General features: G+C 36.7%; 3 protein-coding genes across 3 annotated transcripts; all 3 read right to left on the bottom strand.

Moving 5' to 3' along the window:
• Window positions 1–7,853: 7,853 nt before the first annotated feature.
• LOC664236 (aldo-keto reductase family 1 member B1-like) lies at window positions 7,854–8,792 on the bottom strand. The gene is made up of 4 exons (XM_064357458.1): window positions 8,747–8,792; window positions 8,349–8,550; window positions 8,107–8,290; window positions 7,854–8,042 (listed from the first exon to the last, which is right to left on the bottom strand). Exons 1-4 carry the CDS (start codon window positions 8,790–8,792, stop codon window positions 7,905–7,907), a joined length of 570 nt encoding a protein of 189 aa, XP_064213528.1. The 3' UTR covers window positions 7,854–7,904.
• A 280-nt stretch (window positions 8,793–9,072) lies between these two features.
• Window positions 9,073–9,978, bottom strand: LOC664243 (aldo-keto reductase family 1 member B1). Its single transcript, XM_015982814.2, has 4 exons — window positions 9,907–9,978; window positions 9,661–9,858; window positions 9,258–9,613; window positions 9,073–9,202 (listed from the first exon to the last, which is right to left on the bottom strand). The coding sequence occupies exons 1-4, from the start codon at window positions 9,928–9,930 to the stop codon at window positions 9,154–9,156; spliced, it is 627 nt and encodes a 208-aa protein (XP_015838300.1). The 5' UTR covers window positions 9,931–9,978; the 3' UTR covers window positions 9,073–9,153.
• Window positions 9,979–10,495: 517 nt separating this feature from the next.
• LOC107398511 (aldo-keto reductase family 1 member B1-like) lies at window positions 10,496–11,686 on the bottom strand. The gene is made up of 4 exons (XM_015982813.2): window positions 11,504–11,686; window positions 11,012–11,318; window positions 10,914–10,945; window positions 10,496–10,867 (listed from the first exon to the last, which is right to left on the bottom strand). Exons 1-4 carry the CDS (start codon window positions 11,585–11,587, stop codon window positions 10,556–10,558), a joined length of 735 nt encoding a protein of 244 aa, XP_015838299.1. The 5' UTR covers window positions 11,588–11,686; the 3' UTR covers window positions 10,496–10,555.
• Between the last annotated feature and the right edge of the window lie 2,516 nt (window positions 11,687–14,202).

Genomic DNA, 14,202 nt, shown 5'->3' with positions numbered 1-14,202 from the left:
CCATAAAGCATTACAACTGGGTAATGGAAAGTCAAGGCTGTCTCCTACCTTGCGCGCGGTTTTGTTAATTTGAACCCAATACTAAACGGAAAAAGTTGCTGGGACCGTGAAACTGTGTCATATGTGCAAATGAGAAAATAAAACGGAACTATTAAGCTCTGTGACCAAGTCGACGGCACGGCATTAAGGAAATAATGACGTGCACTTCCCGACGTGGTTCTCATTTTAATTAATACAAAGTTGCAAGCACTGTGGGTTTTATTCGTCTGTAGTCGGTACGTTATAATCTCAGAAATCTATTCCCACAATTACCATTTGCAATAAAATTAAATCAGCTTTAACAAATTGTTAGATCAGATTATGAGAGCAACTCGTGCAGCCACGGTTCGCACAACTGGAATTACAAGGAAGTTTTTAATGGAGCTGGGGCGGTTTACACGTTTTTTGCACTAATAGCAAAGTGCAAATAATGCACAAAGTAATTAATAATTAACTCGTCTATCCCCCAATTAATATTGTTGCTAAATTTTAGCCTTTGACTAACAACACCAAACCGGGAGTATTCATTAAAACGTGCACAATTACTCTTGAAAATGGTAGTTCGAGCTGCATTATGTGCATTACATAAATAACATCTGCATTAGTTCTATGTGGTTGCTGGATTAATTTATATGTTTATGGCGGCCCAGACAATGCATCATCTGGATGCGTTTAATGGCAGGGATCTAAAAAAATTGTTATATTTATAAGCTAAGTGCTTATCCCTGTTATGGATCGCATTCGTATTGGAAAAGCAGTTATCCAGACATAAGGCCATTAGTTAGAGCGCAGTGCCACGAAGTAACTCTAAGGATAAATATAAACGACTTGATTTTCTTTATATGGTGAGCCGATTGGCCTATTGAGATAAAATATTTTCCGAAGCATCTCCAAATATTTATTACAATAAAGTGAGGCGTCTTTAGCAGTGTAAAGTTTCGAGTTATGAAATTCCTTGCCAACGCTTGAGTAGGCGGAACTTTGGTGATGGCATTGTTGGCACATGACAGATTAGCTGGAAGTGCAGTTATTAAATCGCGAGGAATTGTTTGTAATGCAGAGCAAACTGAAAATTACTAAAGTTGGGGAAAAATCAAGCCGGCCCAAAGAAAGTAAATTAAAACCTCGCCAAGTTTCCCGCACAACTGCTCCAACTCTTTCGTGTACTTAAACCATAAATAAAATTAAAGATTTCTGCCGGTGATGTGACTTTAAATTATGTTTGTATTTTACTAAACTTGGATAATTTAATAATGGGGCCGATTCTCCCGAATCAACTAGAAATACCTTGCGCTTTTTAAGCCCGAAACCGAGTTACATAAACCAGATAAACCTCAAAGATAGCGCCGCAAAATTGTAAATGTAATAATGACTAAGTTGATGGAAGATTTATTCACTCATCAGCTCCCATTTACATAATTCCTCAATTACGAAAAAGCTGGAATTTAGCGGCGGGCCAAATTTAATTCGGCGCTAAATTAAACTACCTGACGGGTGATAATGGCAATTAAGGGCTATTCTCTAAAATTATGAAACCAACTAATACGAAAGTATTTATGTTTTTTACCGTTTTACCGTCTAAACCTAATCGCACTCCCTTAGAGTCGGTTATTGCAAGTATTAAGTTATAAACTCCCATAATGGCAGCTATATGTCAAGAAACAACCAACTAATCACCAGAAACCTACCTCCTCCAGCTTCCTCCAAGGATCATGCTATTAAAGTGCGCTCATTACAGCGAAGAGAGGCTTATATAATTACCGCCGGAGATGCTCTCATTTGTCATTCCGGAAGACACAAAAGTTGAAAAAACGTACATGTTTCAACACAGCTTTAAATATTTATATAAATTGAAAGATCGTGTCACTTTGATGCAAACCAAATTCTCTTTTACGCATCGATTGTGAATTCTTAATAAGACGTGCGAAGCAATATCATTTCACATTTACAAGCCAGTCAGTCAAAACGTTATTTTATTGAGTTGCTAATGCAAATATTTCCATTTTTTTTATTCACAAGATAGTTTATAATTTATGAGTTCTAGCATTATGAATTTGCATTTGAAATTTGCATATATGAAACTTTAGATTTATGGGCGTAAGCGAGTAAAAGATATATTTGTGCATATCAGGTGAACGCCACCATGCATAGACCTACTTAATAAACCAACTCCTTCACCCCTGAAAGAAGTATCAAGACCTAAGTTAATTTTTCCGACCCTGATGCGCTCCAGTTTAGTTGGATAAACTTCAAAATATTTGAAATTCATAACCGGCTTGTGATTTGTAATTTACATTTCAATGTTGCTCAAAGTGTAACCTATTTTGTTTCCGATAACGATTTGAATAATCCATTCCCGTAACGTTTAAAAAAGTTTTTAGTTTTAAATTTTATTGTGAAACATGTCTCTTATTTAGCCATAAATCGAGAGAACATTTTCGCGGACAAATTTAGGCAGGAACATTTCTCAGTATTACCATCGTCTCGCGTTTCTTCCTTGAGTGGCGCGGAGGAAAAAGGCACTTAACTGCTCCTCAATCGCCATAAATTTTCATTTCTGTCGAAATCTCCTATAAACCATTACTTTTATTCAAAAAAATAATCGAAAATCCTTAAGCTCTCGAATGGGCTTTCCCCCGACAGGTTTCCCGATTAAAACAAGCTACAAGACCCGCTTGTTGACTGCACTCAATAAATATAAAACCTCACTGAAATGTTTTGAATCCTAGTCAAGTCATTATTAAAAATTGCAAATTTCCAACTACTAATCTGGCTTTCATTTCCGACCGAATCGTGTTTTTAAGTATCAGTTTTATGGCACTTGAGCTTTTATTGTGATTAAACGTTGCACAAATCTCAGAACAGGCACTGGTTATTTTAATAATAAGGGTTTACAGAACGTTTTATCGAAATTAAAACCAGTTGCTGCAAGATTGTAGTCAAAACGTTTTTATTAGTGGGAAAATGTTACAATTTCAACAAGTCATTTGATGACACGTAAATTGAAGCCACCGTCAAAAGCGATTACTCACACGCAAGAAGAAGAGACAAAAAAATAAATACATCGAAATTGAATTCATTACACTCAAATGTTGTACCACTTTCTGTTATTTTTTCCGAATAGATAAATGATATAGGAAGGGTATTTCCGTCGAAGGCAACCTTTCGTAGCATTACTTGTTCTCGTGTTTGCCCGCAGCTAACGAAACGAAACTTTTGATTTGGTTATGCAAACCGGCGTTTTGTTTGACATTGATCATTATCCAGACCCGCCCCGATTGTGTCCTCCTGACTTAATTACGCACTTTTTCGATCGCATTCTCCGGAAGTGATACGGCGGGGCGTGTTTCCTTAACTGGGAGCGGTTGTCGAGCGTGCAGAAGGGCACTTAGGCCGGTGGTAACTCCAGGTCGAGTAAATCAATCTGACGAGGTGGGACACGCACGAGTTGACGTCGGTCTGAGCGTGTGCGTGCCGATAGGGCTTAACACGGCCACATGGTCATTTACAGACAGCCTCTAATTAGCTTGTTTACCGATGCCAAAGACGATACTTTCAGCCTTTCCGAACGAGCTTTTTCAGTTTTTTCAGCTAATTAGGTGCAGGCAACCAAAGCACGGCAGATGCATATCAACGTTTTGATTTAAACTGCGCCATAAAAAGCACTATTACCTCGCTTTAAACTCATAATTTTTACGCCGAAAAGATGGCTATCTGGGCTAACACTTTATGGTAATTGCCCCGATTTTTGGGGAAAAATTGCGCCTCGTAAAGGTGGAGAATTGCTTTGGCGGAATAACCAGTCGCAAATTCTTTAAAGGAAGTTTCCTTTTGTAATTTGAGTTACTGCACAAATTAGCCTCGGTCAAGCCGTGATGTGTAACAAAAGATAAATCCAGACAGTTACACAGGATGTGTGCTAGTTGGAAACAGGAAAGTTATGTTTGTTTAAAGCTCAGCTAACTACGATCACACAAAAACTCCAAATCAAGAAGCACCTTTGAGTGTGTGCTCAAACCAGAATATCAAGTTAAATCAAGAGAAGTTTGGTTAAATGATATTACAATTGTGTATTTTACGAGTTTTATATGACGCTCTATGGTGGCACGAATAGTTTTGGAGCACGACGAAGGAGTGTAATATACTATTTTTTTACCTTCTATTTTTGTTGTTTGTTTTTGTTTAGTTGAACTCATCAAAATTATTTCCTCTTAATTTTGTTAATTATTTGGATTTTATCAAGAAACGACTTGACGCTGTTGACAGATCACACACGAAATAAATTACAGTGATAACTAATGACACCCCGCCTAGCACTGCCAATACAACTCCTAAATATTTGCACAAAAGTTCTCACAATGAACAATTTGCGAAACCAAAGTAAAAAAAATACATGCCATCGTATAATAAAGTTGTCTTGTTCCATTAAATACGGCTATAAATATGAAACATTTCAACATGTCAATACACAAAAAGCAGACGAATTTAGGCAAAAATAGATGACCTACAAAGCTGAAAGCGTAGCTAAAAATCCCTGATCGCTTTATAGTAACAGTAAAGATATCATTATTGACAAATATGTTCTTTCCGTTCGGTTGCGTGAAGTAACGGAATAGTGGTAGTTATCTACCCATCTTAATGCGTTCCTCCTGCAACCAGCCAAGTGGTGTCTCACTGAAGCAATGATGAGCGGCGTACAAGGAGTATCGACGGATCGATATAACGCCATCAAGGTAATGAAATTAACGTCGGAAAGCCTTGAATCACAAAACGAAGCCGAATCAGAGGGCGAATTTGTTTACGAGTCACGTCTCTGCGTCCGAATCAGTGTCCTTCATATTGTCAACACACCGGTTTTTTCTTATCCGCTGAAACGCTACATTCGAATGTATTTAACTTTAGGCACACGCGACTACAATCGACTTCCTAATGCATCAGCGGCGGTTTCGTGACTTGCCATCGTCTGTTTGCACAACGACGGCGAAATATCCGTCAGCCTTATCTTGAAGTCTTGTCGTAAGGGTCTCTTGCAGGCCACCTCGGCGCTGAATTGGCGACAGAGACGCCTTAGGACAACTTTGCCAATCTCGCCACCGTCTATTAAGAACTAAATGACGACCGCTTTATTCTAGACTACAAATTTCCGTCTCCATGACGCGAACTTTCGCAGAATTAGTTTTAAAATACTGGCGATTTTTCAGTTTGAAATCTCTCCAACATCTGTGACAAACAGCCACTAATTTTTTTGTACTGTTTTCATATTAACAAGCCGTCACAAGCAAAAACATTTGCATTCAAAATGATGCGAATTGTTCGGATATACAATCCGAAATCAGCCTGAAAAAGATTTTTTTAGCCGAAAGTATTAGAGCGGACTGTAATAATAATAACATTCCCAAATAAAAAACATGGCGTGTTGACTAGATTTTAATAAATTTAAATATTATTACACGCACAAAACAACAAATTTCGATTTTCTAGTCTAATAAATTTTGATCGATTTGCGAATCATTTTGTTTGTTGAAACAATTGCCTTAAGAGATAAAAGCGAGGCAAGAGCAGAGAAGTTTTCATACATAAATCGAAGTGCGGTATGTATGTACTCGTATTTCAAATTCCTAAAACATAGAGCGAGCTGCGGCAATGTTCTGTAATCCTCAGCTGAACAAATGCTTATTCCCTTTTGGAAATTTCTATTTCTGCTATTACAAAGCTTCATTGTTCCCCCTGATAGCGAAAATAACTAGTCAAACCTCCTCGGCTAATTTAATGAGTTTTATTTTTGAGTGGAAATGCGAGGGCTCGCAACAAACCAAAAAGACCCAAATCAAAGTGCGGATTTTTTACTAAAGCACCTACACGGCGAAACAATTATCTTAATTAAAACCACTTACACTGCAATTAAGCAGATTCTTCGAGCGGAACATTTGAAAAGTGCTCGACAATTACAAGTTAGCAAATGCTCGAGAATCTGCCTCTCCGCCAAGGATAATAATTCATCTCTGCAATCCTCGAGAACATTTATGTAGACGCAGACTAAACAAGGAAAAAATAATAATAGCCGTCGTCACTTTGATGCATTGTCGCTAATTCCACAAAGCGCCGCTTTTAGCGCAAAGTGTGATTTTCGGAATCGCATAAGTGCGAATATTAAAGAGTAGGAACGGGGCACTCGGCCCCACTTCTCCGATCAAAGCGCTGACAACAACCGCAAATCTCGCCTCCCACTTCGTGTTCGTTTTTTCCGAAAACACAAGGAAAGGGGATGCCTGTCCGAAATTGCCGCTCGCTGGGGCTGATGCTCTCGAGTCGAGTGTTGTCTCAGGAGAAGTAAATAACAATCCGTTGCACAAGCATTACAACCGCTGATGGCAACGAGTTATGACACATTCATTCTACAATACAGCCCGGCGTTGGAACCACACCAACTTTTATTGCTACATCTTTCTCAGCTCTTTAGACTTTTATATTTTCATGATACTTTATGAGAAAATAAATGATTTTAAAAACGCCAGCGATGCGTCAGCTGGGATGTATGGTGTCCTCGAACAACACTTGGCCTATTCATGACGAGAAAATTTTACTTGCTTCATCAATTTGTTTGCAAATAATCAATAAAGCCCACAAATATCACAAAAAACGTGCCTTGAGGCCATTCATAAAACGATGTTTTTCTTGATTTACCTGTCGATGAGGTCTATTATTACACCGCCGGGATATAGCTTCCCTTTCACTGTTTATACGAGGGGAAAAATGATACAAAACAAATATTGTAAAAGATAGATCAACACAAGCGAGCGCAAAAATCGTAGTTTCCCTAACCGAAAACAACTGCGATTTCTTGATTCTAGCCTAAAACAACATTCAAATTAAAAACGAATGAAAGCTATTTTTGTAAACAATCAAAGAAAATAAATTCCAGGCTTCCAGTCAGGAGTATTATTAAAGCGGAAGTTCATCTGCCAGCCGGAGGATTAATTAAATTTCTGATGCTTTCGTAAATTTTTATTAGGTTCACATAATTCGCGCTCGCAGTCTCAAAAATGGAACAGCTGACCTAAATTTTTATTTTCTTAGCGTTATTAAAAAGTCCGCGGGTTATTTAAGGTAATTTAATTTACGTTGTATTTAACCTGCGGGATCAATCGGGAGCGAAACAGTTAAATATGTAATAACACAACAAGCTCCTTTATTTAAAAAGACTCCTGCATGCAATATTTCCTGATTGCTTTTTTACGAAAGCTTTTGTGCAATCGAGACAAGCTTTTGATCTGAAAACAGTTATCATTATTTTAGTGACTTATTTTTAGAGTGCTTCTTTCACTCAGGACGCAATAGCAACGATTGTAACTTGCCTTAAAAGCTCCTCGATCTGCTTACTTGCTATAGAACTGTAAAGCTTCAACAGATTCAGCGAGAGCTTTTTTCTATTTACTTTTCTTTCAATTTCCGTGTGTTAACTTAATTGTTACGCGTACGAAATACGGATTTTTGCGGATTTAACAAAAGATAATATTTCAGCCAAGTCTGTTTTTTCTTGTTTGTGGCTTTGAATACCGCTCATTATTTTTCATTTGAACAAAGTGGAGAGCCGTCCAAATGCCTGTAAACGCCTGTAGAATTCAGGTCTTTATAAATATTGGGTTTTATTTCGGCATAATTGAGGTATGGCAACTGGAATTTTATAAAATTCCACTTCCGGCTTAATCGGGTAAAGCGGAAAAGTAAAAAATAATTGTTTAGTAACAGTTTTTGTAAAAAATGTACTGTTTATAAAGTCCATGTTCTATTCAATTCAAAGTCAAAAACGTTGATATTTTCACTCAGTCATTTATTTTTCAAACATTTCGGAATAACAATGTTGCCTAGTTATATATTTTTCGTATTTTTCTCCAATTTCTTCCAGGGTCTTTCTCTAGTGGACAGTAGGATGTTAAAATGGTCCCCCTGCCTTGGCAAAATTTACGCAATTTTGCCTGGTTTAAGTAAGGGTGGCATTCCACCTGAAGTAGATTCAAGAAAACGAAAATCCAGTCCCACAAAAACTTTCCACTTCTTGTCTGTTACCTGATTTGTCACTGGCACAATTGAGGCCACCTTTAAAAGCCTCTCAATTTGTTTGCTATTGAAATTCGACACTCCCAACGACCTCGTCAGCCCTTTCCTTTGCAACTCCTCTATCGCCTTCCAGGTGTCGACATAATCAACGTCACTGGGAATAACCAAGCCGGGATCAACTGGAACGAACTCGCTCCTGAAAAACCCCAATCAATACCGACCTAATTCCTCCAAATATTATCACTTTAAACCCTTGAGGCCAATGCATCAAGTAAAGATCGGGGTAATCCAATTGTAGGTTTTTAAGTGTTTCTTTTAGAGCCGGCTCGACTAATGGCGGTCGATGTAAAGTGCTCCAGAGTTTGCCCACGATGAAGAGGCCCTTTATCTTAGATTGTATCGCGTCTCCGATTATTTTTTCATTGTTGTAAAGGTGGGCGCAATCGCTGGCGCCTCATCTTCACGACCTGGAGGACCCCAATTAACCAATTAGACGCGCAATCGATAACAGGACTCCAAACCAGGAAAGTTGTTGTTAGCTTAATTAAGGGGACGTTTGGCTGACGATAAATGAAAACACAACAGCACACAATCATGATTGGCCAAATAATTAGAAGCCAAAACTAAGATAAAATAAAAGACTTATCACGCCGTGTGCGCACAGTAGTCACGTGCAAGTGCAAGTACCACTGCATTATTCACTCCTCCTGAGAAGAATTGTTTGCTCCAGATGCGAATTACTACTAGTTTTTACTTTGAGACGCTTGAGACACACAAAAACTAAATTATTCACGTCGTTACTCAAATATCCTTAAACATTTAATTTGAAGCGGCTCTTTATTTCCGGATTTGCATTCCGGGCATAAGTTTGTCATAAATAAAACGCTTCCAGATTTAGGAACAGGGTTATTTGCACTTGATAATTCCCAAGAATTGTGCAAGTCACGTAACGGAAATATTCTAAGGATCGTGTGGTTATCAGTTTCTATAAATATCATTTATTGGTTTTTGTCAATATTACACAACTCGTAACACATAATCACAAAACAAAACGTATTAAAATTCAACTCCGGGCTTAAAGGGATAGAACGGGTGCTCTCTGGCCCTGAAAAAGGCAACGCAATTAGCAAATTTAATTGGTTGAACGGGTTCGGACTTACTCAGCTTGTGGACAAATCCTGCCATTACAGTCGAAAGTGCCGATGTATTTCATGTCGTCCTCGCTCAGTGTGAAATCAAAAATGCTCATATTTTCCACAAGCCGATTTCTGTTGGAACTTTTCGGTATAACAACGTTTCCTAACTGCACATTATACCGGAGCAGAATTTGCGCGGGTGATTTTCCGTACTTATTTCCGATTTCCTTGATTTTAGGGTCGTTAATGACATAGGGATCGCCGGGTTTTTGCCACGGCCTCGCTGGGGATCCTAAAGGACTATACGAAGTTACAGTAATGCCCCTATCAGAGCAAAATTTACGCAACTTGCTTTGGTTCAAATAAGGGTGACATTCAATCTGAAAATATTGGAATTAGGCGAGAGGGTTTAAAAACACGAGCGTACCTGATTTATAACAGGGGCGATTTTGGCCGATTTTAAAAGTCTGTCGATTTGGTTACTGTTGAAGTTGGAAATGCCAATCGATTTGGTGAGATCTTTTTCGTGCATTTTTTCCATGGCTTTCCAAGTGTCGACAAAATCGACATCGCTTGGGATAAATAGGCCTGTTTTTGGGTCGATTGGGTGCAAACTAGGGCCTTCCTACAATCATTTTATGTTTTTTTTCTTAAATAGACAGTGTAGTTGCACCTTGAGAGCATGTGGCCAGTGCATAAGATAAACATCGAGATAGTCCAACTGGAGGTTTTTCAGCGATTCTCTAAACAGGATAACGAAATGTTAACTGATGTGTTGCATGTGTTTGGTTGGTATTTATACTCGGCAAATAACCCGATTTGTCCAAATGTTTGAGATAACAATAATCTGATCACAACTAATGTTGTGATGGAATATTTGGAATGGTGATAAAAAAGCTCTAGGCTCGATATTTCCAAAATCAATATGACGTGAACACGTTGAAGGCAAAAATGATTTACAAAGTTTTAATTTTAACTTCAACAATGTTTCACAAAAAATTGAAATCGGCGGTCAAATATTGAAATATTGAGCGTGTTGACTCGTATCTCGGAATATTGGATTCCATGCAGATATTCATGCATCCATCTAGCCGTTGTAATCATTAGTTTTTTATTAAAACAAATAACATTTGTATGAATTTTTGATTTCTTACAAAAAACAAATATTTAAATTGTGGTGGCGAGAACAACATTTAGCCACAAATAATTAACCAATTATACAAGTATTAAATTTACCGATATTGAAAGTAAACTCCAATTAATCGAGTTAATTGAAATGCTGTCTGCTTTTTATTTACATACACTGAAACACAAATCGAATTTTACGAACTAAACGTTGAAATGTAACTCATATCTTCAGGTGCTAAGTAAAAATCGAAAAAATTCGCACTTTCGATTAACATGTCCGAAATGACAATATTTCCTAACTGCACGTTATATTTTAGCACAATTTCTGTTGGTGTTTTGTTGTATCTCCTTGCAATTTCTTTAATCCTGCAGTCACTAAGAACGTCGAGACTTTCAGGTTGAATATTATTCCTCGCACCCAACGGACTGTAACTTATTACAGCAATTCCATTGTTCGAACAATACTTTCGTAATTTAGCTTGATTTAAGTAAGGGTGACATTGAATCTTAAAAAATCAATCAGTCCAAACCGTTTGGTCTCCAACCACTTACTTGATTAACTTGCGGGCGAATTGTGCAGTTTTCTAAAATGCGTTCGATCTGTTTACTGTTAAAATTTGAAAGACCAATGGCTCTGGTCAGTTTCTCACTGTAAAGCCCTTCCATAGCTTCCCACGTTTCAATAAGGTTGTGGTCTTTGCAAGCTGGTGGTCGCTCAATTAAGTATAAATCTAAATATGCAACTTGTAATTTTTTCAAAGTGTCTAAAAGAGCAGCCTTGACTAAATTTGTGGTGTTAGTGCAGCAAAATTTGCTCATGAGAAATAAGTCTTTCCGTCTGATTTTTCCTCCTTCGATTAGTTGTTGAAGAGCGACTCCAAATCTTTTCTCATTTTCAAAAATAGAGCAATCCATTAGTCGGTAGTTTGAACTTACCACAAGTTGCACATTTTCCACCTCAAAAAAATCCTGATTTTGAATTTAAACTTAAATTTCAATGTTATCGAAATCAAAAAAGAAAACTGTCTAGAGTTAAAGATAATATTATCTAAAAACTCAAATTGGCAATTTTAGTGGAACGAAAGCGTCAGAGTGACTTGTGATAAATTCAGAAGCAATGTCAAAATGATATGCTGACTCACCTGAGGTGCCGCTAATCCAAAAACTGGAATTTCTATCCCATTATTTAACTTAGCAATAGGAATATCACGCATTTTTTGTGACATTTTTAGAGTGCACGGTCGGAAAAATCAATGAAATTAATTATGAGGTGTGTCAGTAGAGATAACACTTGACAAGTGAATTGTACTCACCCAGATAAATATCAAACACACATTTTGCAATATTTTCGGGTGTATTGATTAGTAATTGCCTACAAGTTTCCACGTAACTAAATCAGTAAAGCAGTTAATGTAATTAGGCTTGCATTATAAGTTTTATTGAGCTTTAACGAAGCTTGAATCATAAAATTTTTATTTTTTCTGTAACGCCTACAGGCAACACAAGCTTTGTAAAAGTTTGAACGTGTATTTTACGCTTCCATTATTCAATGATTGCGTTAAACGAGTGTTAAAATTTTAATGTCATCTGTGAGAATTTTTCACTTTTGGTCGAAAATTTACAACACTCACTAAAACGCTATCAGTTTTCCCCTCCACATTTTGAAAATAAGAGCCGCCATTTCTGTGCCAGTTTCTTTGAAAGCTCGCTTATCTCGAAAAAATACGCCCTTAATTAAACACCGGTTGTAAAAAATCAGAAGCATTTATAATTTGTTCGCGGTTCATTTTGTCGTGTTTGCGATTGGTCTGACGTTCGTAAAATATGTAGCGATAACATTTTATCCGTGTTATAACTGAATATAATAATCGCATAAAAAATAATGTTTGTGTATTTTGTGCGTGATTTTGCATGTCTAGCGGTAAAAGGTTTTATTAAATATGCAACACTTGGACCTAAACGTGGGATTCAAGCTAATTCAATATTGATGCATTTGAAGCGACCTAACATGTACATGCATATTTCAGCACAATTTCTCGTAATGGACTTCACACTGAGTTATTTGTTTTTCAGTTTTATTCAGTCATCAATGTGGCGTTTAAAATTAAAGGGTTAACATGTTTCTCAATGTTCGTGTTTGCGCTCGTAGCTTGCACTTGTCCCGGATTACTGACTGTTTATAAAGCTCAGTTTATGAATAAAAAACCCTGTTTGCGCTGCTCTTCAGATTTTCGATCAGAGTTGAAAAAGTTTTATTTGCTCATAAGGGCGTTAGGGCCGCCATGCGACATTTAAACATTTTGCCGAGTGCGAACGATGTCAATCGATGTACGTGGAAAATTTATTCATCGTCGAAACGAAAATGTTAAATATTCCCAATGCTCTTGTAACCTTATAAAGACATAAATTCGATATATAGTCGAGTTTAAAATATGACATTTCCAAATGTCTGCGCAACAAAAACAAAAACGCCGTCTCTCTATATCGCTTATATTCGTATAAATTTTGATAAATTACCCCACTTTTATCCAAACAAATTTTTGCTTTAGAGATACAAGTTATAATGGATCGCAAAACAGTGTTCGCAGTTTTCACACAGTTCGTTCTTTATTTATAACGTTATTACGCTGGCCCACATAATATCTAACCTGTTTTTGAAATATTTAAGCAAAACAAGATTGTTTACTTATAAGCTTGTTGACTCGCATTATCTTACGTAACAGGTTGATACGTCTGCTGGAGATGTGCCCGATGAAAATGTTCACTTCTATGACTCCTACATTACATTCTGTCAATATTTATGTAAGGAATAAATACAAATAGAGATATACGGATGCGTTTTGGCATACGGAAATATTGGAAAAGTCCAAAGATAACACCGGAGCGATGTCACAGTAACAAGATTTATAACACGGGCGAAAATCGTAAAAATATTTAAATAATATTAAATAAATTGAACGCAACCTATTCAATAGAGCACCTGATTTCGTCTCCTCGAGAGCCCACAACAAGTACAAGACAAGTTCTCATATCATTTTCAGCACAATTCAAAACAATTCCTGGAAAGATGGAACAAATGTTTTTTTGTTTCTTTCAGGAAAATAACATACAAATAGACACACATTTTATTACATCGCAAATAATAGTAAACTATTCAGTTTATAAAATACAGTTTACAAAAATAAGCAAATATTTGTAATAATATGAGCCACATGCTTACATTTTGTTATTAATTTATTTTAATTTTTTCTATTTTTTTTTATTTAATTTATAATAACGCCAAGCAAAATTTAAAAAAGTGTGTTAATTTTGTTATTTGTATTTTATTTTTGTGCTCTATAAAGACTTGAAATGTATGGAAAACAAAATTTTATAATTTTACCCGGCGCATCCACCATTTTTGCAATAGTAGAATTTAAGAAAATTGATTTATTCACGACTGTTTAATAATTATTTACTGCACAATTTACTTAAAAAAATGCCGAAAATAATTCTTTTTAAATTATTTGAGAATTTATTTCTATTGATTACACCTGTAATGAATATTCTCTGAAGAATACCATTGCAACTTGTTAAATATTTCAAATAATTTTTAGCGTTTGAAACTGTCTGTTTTGAATTGTGTTTTAAAATTTTGTGATGGAGACTTTCTCCGTACAAAGCGTGTCACAGTAATTACAGCCGATCGTTTAGCGCGTTAAATGCCCCCATTTATAACCTGTCAAAAAGTGTGTACCTCCGAATACGTTATCGCTCCTTCGGCTCGTTTAACTCGCCATCACCGTCTCATTTCTAAAGAGCCATCAAGCAGCTTTCCTAAATGAAATCTCGAATACACAAG

This window comes from Tribolium castaneum, chromosome 6 (assembly GCF_031307605.1).
Source record: "Tribolium castaneum strain GA2 chromosome 6, icTriCast1.1, whole genome shotgun sequence".
NCBI classification, from domain to species: domain Eukaryota; kingdom Metazoa; phylum Arthropoda; class Insecta; order Coleoptera; family Tenebrionidae; genus Tribolium; species Tribolium castaneum.
The sequence above is the reverse complement of the archived record's forward strand: the minus strand, read 5'-3'. Positions and strand labels throughout refer to the sequence as shown.